Source organism: Triticum aestivum, chromosome 4D (assembly GCF_018294505.1).
Source record: "Triticum aestivum cultivar Chinese Spring chromosome 4D, IWGSC CS RefSeq v2.1, whole genome shotgun sequence".
Taxonomy (NCBI): Eukaryota; Viridiplantae; Streptophyta; class Magnoliopsida; order Poales; family Poaceae; genus Triticum; species Triticum aestivum.
This window is the reverse complement of record NC_057805.1, coordinates 33,375,813-33,384,649: the sequence shown is the minus strand read 5'-3', so window position 1 is coordinate 33,384,649 and position 8,837 is coordinate 33,375,813. Positions and strand designations below refer to the sequence as shown.

General features: G+C 43.7%; 2 protein-coding genes across 6 annotated transcripts; both read left to right on the top strand.

Annotated features, from left to right (window-relative positions):
• The first annotated feature begins 227 nt into the window (after nt 1-227).
• LOC123095976 (E3 ubiquitin-protein ligase FANCL) lies at nt 228-3,132 on the top strand. Of its 4 annotated transcripts, none has more exons than XM_044517549.1 (10): nt 228-502; nt 625-701; nt 1,065-1,143; nt 1,256-1,330; nt 1,450-1,622; nt 1,692-1,763; nt 2,132-2,265; nt 2,362-2,485; nt 2,594-2,714; nt 2,844-3,132. In XM_044517549.1, exons 1-9 carry the CDS (start codon nt 374-376, stop codon nt 2,664-2,666), a joined length of 936 nt encoding a protein of 311 aa, XP_044373484.1. In that variant the 5' UTR covers nt 228-373; the 3' UTR covers nt 2,667-2,714; nt 2,844-3,132. The 4 variants fall into 4 exon arrangements, with proteins under 4 accessions (XP_044373484.1, XP_044373485.1, XP_044373486.1 ...); XM_044517550.1 differs by having other exon boundaries at nt 2,832-3,132; XM_044517551.1 differs by having other exon boundaries at nt 2,801-3,132.
• Nucleotides 3,133-3,520: 388 nt separating this feature from the next.
• LOC123095975 (putative lipase ROG1) lies at nt 3,521-8,765 on the top strand. Of its 2 annotated transcripts, none has more exons than XM_044517546.1 (10): nt 3,521-4,309; nt 5,130-5,197; nt 5,385-5,455; nt 5,703-5,963; nt 6,456-6,616; nt 6,706-6,761; nt 6,877-6,929; nt 7,005-7,128; nt 7,406-7,503; nt 8,358-8,765. In XM_044517546.1, exons 1-10 carry the CDS (start codon nt 4,101-4,103, stop codon nt 8,427-8,429), a joined length of 1,173 nt encoding a protein of 390 aa, XP_044373481.1. In that variant the 5' UTR covers nt 3,521-4,100; the 3' UTR covers nt 8,430-8,765. The 2 variants fall into 2 exon arrangements, with proteins under 2 accessions (XP_044373481.1, XP_044373482.1); XM_044517547.1 differs by having other exon boundaries at nt 3,524-4,309; nt 5,135-5,197.
• Nucleotides 8,766-8,837: the final 72 nt, after the last annotated feature.

The window sequence follows — 8,837 nt, the reverse complement described above, 5'->3', positions numbered from 1 at the left end:
AAAGATAGCATAAATCTTGACGCAAACTGAATGGTGAGATAAAGGGTAAAATGATTTTTTTTAGTACAACGAATCCACACTCGCGGGGTAAATCGTTCAATCGACGGGCAGGGGACGCAGGCTAGCGGAATGGACCGTGAATCTAAACCGCCGTGTCATGTCAGGTCGGCCTTCATGCATGGGCCAGCTGCGGAACTGGCCGACCAAGCCAATGCTTGGCCGGCCGGCAAGCCCTACACTCGGATGCCGGCCGTGCCTTTTCCTCAGAAAAAAAAAACCGTGCGTTCGCTCAAAAAGAAAGAAAAAGCCAAGCCGCGGCGAGCAGAAGCGGTGGGCGAGCGACGGCGGCGGCGGCGGTTGGCCCTCTCGAGTCATGGTGCTACCCGCCACCCCCTCTCGCGACGCCGGAGCTCACTCGCGCCCTTCGCAGGACGGCCAGGGGGAAGCGGGGCCGCCGCGCCCGCGCAGACCGCCCGCGTTCTACAGCTCCGTGTTCGCGCAGGTGCGCTGCCCGTTCGACGAAATGCCGCACCGGGCGTGGCCGATAGTTTTCTCGCTTTCTGCTCCCTCCGAGTGGCGTGGTAGTCCGGTAGGTGATCCCGCGTTACCGTTTCGTGCTCGCAGATCGAAGAGGTCGGGTGGGGGCAACTAGTGAGCGCCACAGGCGATGACGGCGTGTCGTGCCTCACCTTCCGCGTCATGTAAGGGATTTCTCGCCTTACCTGGCTGACGTTTCTGCGATGCCTGATGTTTGTGCATTTGATGTTTTGATGGTCTGGAATGAAGTATTGTTGTTCGGTGACACTACGATCATCAGACTTAGCGCACCTGTGCACGAACAACTAACTGAAGTACCTCAAAAAAAAAAAAAAACTAACTGAAGTTCAGCAGTTTCATGCGTTGTTCCTTATCAGGTTGACGGGTTACCGTGTATCAAGAACTTTGAGCTGTAGCTTGGATATGATGATACCATGAAGTTCCTTTGACAATGCATGCAGTGTTTCTGTTCTGTGATTGCATTTGCATTACATATACTTATGGCTTGTGGCATCTCTGATTGTCAGGGATGAGCAGCGACGGCACCATTTACTGGAGATCACACTGCCCATGAACTACCCGGCATGCCCTCCTTCAATTGCTGCGGTACATTTCATCTAATTTTCAAAGCATCTGTCAGAACTGTTTTCACCGTATTGTGCAATGTCAGATATTAATGAAGGATCACACATGCTATATGGTTGTCTACTTCTTACAGGATGTTCCTTATCTCCCTAAATTACAGTGGTCAAAAAGCTCAAGACTGAAGGATGTTCTCTGCCAGTTCCAAGAGGTTGGGGAGATATTATTTATCATCTTCTCATTAGTTCCACTTCTTACACTTCCACCTCATGAGCTGCATATTTATGGGTAATAACCTATTAACTTATTATGTTTTGTGTAAACAATTAGCACCTGAAGGTATTGCAAGATTACTGGTCTACAATGGATGGCATTGACAAGGCCCTTTGGGTTGTCGATCCTACAAAGCCGACATATGCTATGTCTCATCATCGCATAGCTTTGGGTGATGATTGCTATATTTTACTACATGTTGATACGCACAAGCCCAACTCCTTACCAGAGTAAGCTGAGATGTCAAGTCTGTACATGAAAATGCAAGCATCATTGTTGATCGTCAACAAATTTTCCAGGTGCCGCTTCCTAGGCACAGATGGGAAATTGGAAAGGCTGATAAAGAATTGGAGAAAAAATCGTAAGAGATGGTATATTACCAGGTTTCCTGCATTAAGTGACGTATTGTACCTTTTCTACTTATTTATTACTCCCTCTGTCCCTAAATATAAGATGTTTTTGCAGTTCAATTTGAACCACAGAAACGTCTTATATTTTGGGACAGAGCTAGTACTATGATATGCCACTGAAGTATGTCATATTCAGATATTTTATAGCCTGTTGAAGTTAGTTCTGGATAACTCTGCTGCTCCTAGTATCTTCTTTTCTGAAAGCCCCATGAGTATGTTCTTGCGGAATAGTATTAAAGTAGGAGTGTATAAATGAAATTGAAATTTCTCTAGTGTTACATTAGAGGCCATGCGACGAGGTGCTACAGATATCATTTTTCTGATACTAGGAGCGCTGACAGAAAGTTCCATGAAAACCTGGCAACCGTCTTAGATTTTGCTCTGCCGCAACCCCCTTCTGTGAGTATCAAAGATGACCAGCAAGCTGATTGTGGGATATGTTACGCCACGCATCTGCCCGTCGGTGAGCCAATCTCTATTCCACCTCTGGTTGCAACCTTTTCTGCCCGGCATGTAGTTCCCTGACCATAATGTCTTGCGTCTTTGCTCCTGAATGAAGATGACGAACTCGGGACTCAGAGCGGGTGCGCGGCGGACTACAAGTGCGAAAACCCTAGCTGCAGCAGAGCCTTCCACTCCGTGTGCCTGAGAGACTGGCTGCGCACCATTACTACGACAAGGCAGTACGTCGAAATGATGAACCCTAAAGCGATTGTTCCCCCCACCATACGCATTGGATTGATGTGCAATGTACTTCGTCTCTGATCGTTCTTGTCATGTGTTCTCTGCAGGTCGTTTGATGTCCTGTTCGGGAACTGCCCTTATTGCAGTGAGCCTGTCGCCGTGAAGAGCACCGACAGCTGAACCTGCCTTCTTCGCATTTACAAATCGAGATGCTGAAGTTGGCTTAATGTGAGCGGTTTGTCTGGATATAAACTAAGTTATGGAAACTGTGTATGCTTGTATAATAGTAGGAGTAGCATGTTTCCACCTTCCAGGGTGTGCTTTCCGATAATGACCTTCAAGCAGGCGTGGTTCCAGGTTTCAGGCGGACCAGTAAAAAGGAAGAGGGAAGAAAACCTAAGATCTAGGTCGCCTGCTGAAGGCTGGTCGTCATGATCTAGATGTCATCAATGGAGCTGCAAGGGGTCAAAATCCCCGTTTGTTTCTACGAAATTGGCGTCCACTTCTAGAGATGAAAGAAGTGTGCCAGCCTAATTACTGAAAATTGGTGTCTCTTACGCACCCTTCTAGATTTGGGACGAATGAGGAATTGCTGACTGGTAGTGGTTTGGATCTCTGAATGTCAATGCGCATTAGTATTTCCATTGGTTGCTCGCCTAACGGTGACCCTTGAATTAGTTTACCAATTACTCCCCCAAGCCGCCTGATGAGAAAATAATACCAAGTACTACCTCCGTCCTGATTTATTAGTTCCCGCTGTATTTTGGGTCAAAGTTTGATCATATCATATAACTAGCAAAATATTAATGCATGTCACTGAAAATTATGTTGTTGGATTCGTATTCGAATGTAGTTTTCAATGATATTATTTCTGCTACATGTTACATATATTTTATTAGTTATTAAAATCATGGTCAAAATATGACCCAGAATACGATAAGGACTGGGAAACCAAGACGGAGATGGTAGTTCCAGAAAGCTGAAATAGTCGGTCAAACGGCACAAATCCACGACGACAAACAAACGACTATACTATTGTAGATCGACTCGTAGAGAAGGAAAAATTGCCGTCTAGACTTGTCCCCTCTCTTAGAACAGTCCGATTTTATCCGGACACGGCGAACGTATAACGGATTGCAGAGACAGGGGCGCATATCGTCTCGACTCTCGACGACGAGGTTATCGTGGAAGAAAAAGGAGAGCTTTAGGAGGCATCATCGCATCTCGAACGTTACGGATCGCACCAGATCCACCCCGTGCGATGTCGACGACGACGACGCATCACCCTGCGATTTGATCCCATCACCGGAGGAGGGCAGGAGAAGGGAGAAAAAAATAAGAGAAAAAGGTAAAGGCTGCTGCCGGTGAGGTGAGCCGGTCCGCGGAGTGAAGTGGTGATCCACCACACCACCAGGTCCAGCGCTCTCCGTCTCCCACCCCGCCCGCAAACAAACAGAAGCAGGAAACCAGAAGCGACCCACCGGGCAGTTGAGCTCCCGCGCCGCCCCCTCACCTCATCAGCACCCACCGGCGTCACTGAGGAAACTTCTTATTAGTTCTGGGCGACTCTCCCAGGCAGCATCGGCGGCGGCGGCCAGGTCAAATCCAAGTAGGATGCCGCCGGGGAAGGGCGGGGAGAAGAAGGGGAGGAGGAGGAGGTGGCTGCCGGCGGCGTGCCTCCCGCGGCCCGGGTGCTTCACGGTGTCCGGCGCCGACGAGGGGCCCTCGGGCTCCGGCTCCGGCGCCGACGAGGGAGGCGGAGAGGGGGGCAGCAGTCGGGCGCCCACGCATCTGATCGTGACCGTCAATGGGATCGTCGGCAGGTGATTGTTTCATCTCTTTTTTTTTCCTCCCCTCCGTTTCTTACTGCTTAATCCCGGACCACTCACACGCAATCGGCTAGCTCCTTGACTTTTGAACTAAAGGCTATGTGGACAAAATAGTTGGCAATTTTAGAATCGTTTTGAATGAAGCTATCGGTCAATCTAATGAACCTATGATGGAAAGGAAAGCAATCCATTGCAAATCATGAGTATTTAAGGGCTAACATTCAGTGGATGCTATTCGAATGTTGGATCCCTGAGGAACAAGATAGCCGAGTATTTGTCACACTTTCACACTACAGAAGTTGCTCTTAATCTTGTCAAAACTTTGGTGTTCAAACAAATATAAACATTCGAATCCACAGAAACATAATTTATTTTAATGTACACTTGTAAATGTATATTATTGATACATTTGTTCATGTGAAATGTCATTTAACCTGCACGAATTGATACACTTGTAAATGCACAATTTGTCTTCTAAGTTCTTACCTTCTAATTAGGTTCCAGTGTGCAGTAGTATTACTCTAGTTAATTTACTAGCAGTGATACTTTACTACTTGTACATGTATATTTGGCTGCACTCCCAAACAGAAGGGTGTGCAACTGTGCAAGTGTTCAAGACGTGTAATAATGTGCAAAATCCTATATTTTACCTTAGTTTCTAGAATGTGTTGTGAGCTAACATGCAGTTCTACAATGTGTTCTGAGGAAACATCTATTTCCATTTTACCTTAGTTTCTATTTCTCAGTGCAGTTGTATTGTAAGGAGACATCTATTTCCACTTTTTTTTTCAAATGTTTGACTTTTCTAGTGCAGTGCAGAAAATTGGGGTTACGCAGCAAAACATTTCATCAGAAAACACCCTGAGGATGTGGTTGTTCATTGTAAGTTGAACTGCATTGATTAAAGTATTTTACTATTTATGTGCAAGTACGTTCAACCCCAAAACTAGTACTCTTTCAGTTGGGAATGGACCACTATTTTGGATAGTGAATTAAGTAGTCACACTATCATTAATGCCACATCCCCTGTGGGAGAAAATAAATGGGAATGTTCTGTTGTGTGGCACAGGCAGTGGATGCAACTCAGCAACTCGAACTTTCGATGGTGTTGATGTGATGGGAAGGAGATTAGCGGAGGAGGTGAGTATTGATAAATCCATATTGGAAAAATTAATATACAGAGCTGAGCTAGCCTCAATGATCTTTAATCTACATTTTTTTCTACTCTTCTCTTTCATGATAAACAACTTTACTATTCCAGGTGGGGAATTTCCCCACCGCTGATTACTGAAAAGCACACCTTTATCTGCTTTATCATTATATCTGCTCCTATTACTCTCTGCCTCGTCTTCCTTACTTCAAATTAACCTATATTTTGTGTTTTTAGGTGCTTTCAGTTGTTAAGTGTAGACCAGAACTTCAGAAGATCTCCTTTGTTGCACACTCATTGGGTGGGTTGATTGCAAGATACGCCATTGCACTACTATATGAGCCTGCTACACAAACAGATTGTCATGAGGAGTATGAGAAGGATGTCACTGATGCTCGTAGCAACCAACCGATGGGTCAAGGCAAGATTGCTGGTTTGGAGCCCATGAACTTTATAACTTTTGCAACACCACACCTTGGCACAAGATCACATAAACAGGTTATTTACAAATTTTGCAGTACATTCTGCCTTTATATCAAGCCTTGGCCAGATGGCAACCTATTGTGGTTTAATTTGAGCTTGCATAACTAGATATCTTTTTTTTTGATAAACCAAAATATCCCTGAATTATATTAAACCAGAAGGAGTATGGAAGCTCAGATACAAAGTGGATAAATTTGAATTAATGAATTATGTATATTAATGTCAAATATGAACTTCAGTAAAGGTATTAGTTTGATGTAAATACAGTTATGCCGTTTCGATTTAAGTTGTTCTTTTTTCCATTTCATTCACCTGGTTGCTACCATATCTATCAGTGTTATTGTTTCGATGTATTAAATATGCACAACTTTCTTCCTCCTAATATCCATCACTGGCAATTAGTAGATTTCTGATTCTAGTGGGTGCATCTCGTACGATGGTGTGACAAACTGGCAGATTGACTGGATATGCAGATTAATTGACTCCATTGTTGATGGCTACACGCAGATGCCCCTTCTCCGTGGTTCCTATAGATTGGAAAAGATGGCTTTTGGTATGTCCTGGCTTGCTGGGAGAAGTGGAAAACATCTTTTTCTAAAGGATGTTGAAGATGAGAAGCCACCATTACTTCTTCAGATGGTTACTGATTACGGGGATCTCCATTTCATGTATGCTATATAAATGTTGTTTTAGATGAATAACTACAGAAATAGATCTCCTTATTTCAGCGTATCTTTTACTTTATTTCTACGTGCAGATCAGCTCTTCGTTCTTTCAGGCGTTGTGTTGCTTACTCAAATGTTTGTGGTGATTGTATCCTTGTGCCATGAATATTTGTACTTAGCAGATCAATATAAACATATTGGATATCTATTTACCAATTCAGAATTTAAAGCACTTTGCTTTATGGCCTTGACTAAAAGTTCAGTCGTTGTTGGCTGGAAGACATCTTCAATACGCCGTCAACATGAGCTTCCCAAGGTAATGATCTATTTATTATCAGCCCATATTTGGTCTGTAACAGGGTTCTTATGTTTCAAAATCGTCTGGCATCAGAAAGAAGATTTTGTGGATGATGTAAGATATCCACATGTTGTATATGTGGAAAAACCAAAGGTTCGGGATGTTGATTTTTCGGATGAAATGATTTATCAGGCAAAAACTACAAGTGAAATGGAAGGTAAGATACTGAATTGGAGTTATAGTAGTACCAGGCTTTCCATGATGATGTACTGTTTATTGTCCAAGGAGGCAAGGACTTGATAAACCAGCAGAAACCACAGATGCCAAGTTTCTAATGACGAAGTCTTTACGGTGGTTAATGTTTCCATTGGAGCTAAAGTTTTGTTGTTATTTAGTGTGTTTTGTATTATATCCAATACTGTTCCATACTTCCATTTCTCCGGGATGATTAAGATGTATGTTCTGTAACTGAATTAACCTGTCTTCAATTTCAGAGGTAATGCTGAAAAGCCTAAATAGAATTCCCTGGGAAAGGGTAGATGTTAGCTTCAAGAGAAGTAGACAAAGGATTTTTGCTCATAGCACCATTCAGGTATTGTATAAACCCCATGGCCTTCTGGTCTTTATTCTTCATGTATGTTGGATAAAAGTTTCTACACTGTGATTGCTTTAGATGTTGGCACCAAAAAAGAGCCCCCCTTTGAAAGGCTACATTTTGAAGTTTCATTAGCATCTGTCTACTGAAAGCTCTTGGCTACATTAATTTTCTTTAAGCATTGCCATTTGTTCTAGATTTTTTTTACCAGTCAATAGATTTTGCTTATGTCTAGGACAAGAATGTCAGTGCAAGACACTAGAAAAATTATCACACTTCAATGATTAACTGCAAGGCTGTCACTGCTTGCACTGCTGATTTTCGGAATGCTAGAGATTCTTCTCCGATGACATAGTAGTAGTTGATCATGTGGGGCGTATGGCTCCACCGACACAAGAGCTAGAAAAGGCTACCATTTAAGTTGGTAGGTAGGTTATCACGGACCAAATACGGATGCAGTCCTTGCTGTCAAAAATAGCACGCCCTCTCTCCATTTTATGCCTATCCAGGATAGCTTTGCTATCTTTGCGTTATAAGTTGCTGCAAGCTCAGGAACACAAGGTTTAGCCCAACTTGCATGGCTGGCTGGCTGGCTGGCTGGCTGGCTGGGTAGCTCTATATCCACTTTGTTTCCTGAAAGCAGAAAAAAGGGAAAAAAAAAGGAACAGAGCTATCCTTGCCCGTACTAGGAGTTAATGCTTGTGTGTTGATAAGCTGCAGTGCCAAAACTGAAATGTGATACAATGCACGAGTGACGAGTCAGTTGATATGTGTGTTGATGAAGCAAATTTACCAAGTTGTCACTGTCTGAAAACCGATTCATTCTTTTTCTCATTTCTTTCGTGTCGCAGGTGAAGACGTATTTCTTCAACTCTGATGGGGCTGATGTGGTCTTCCACATGATCGACCATTTTCTCTACTAACATGGAGCGATAACGTGGCGGCGGTGCCGATTTCTTTCTCTTCTTCTATTTGGATACCAATTTCTTTCTCTTCTTCTATTTGGATGCCAATTTCAATTGGGTAGGAAAAGGATGGGGCAAAAAGTATTGGAGATATACTACAGCGGAACAGGTAGAACCACCCATGGTAAAGTAGTGCTGGGCCTATGTATGTTTCCTGTAAAGTCTGTCTGGGGCCGTGGGGCGCTCGTAGGTTCTTTTCTCTCTTCCATGCTTCAGCGTGCATGCATGCATGTAAATGTTTAATGGACCACAGGCTGTTGATTCATCAGTGTAATAAAATAAGATAAGATCCGCTGTGTGTTGCGTCTCGAGCAGAGAACTCGTAGCGAGAATTACGGGTATTGACCTCTCTTGCCGTCAGTGCAT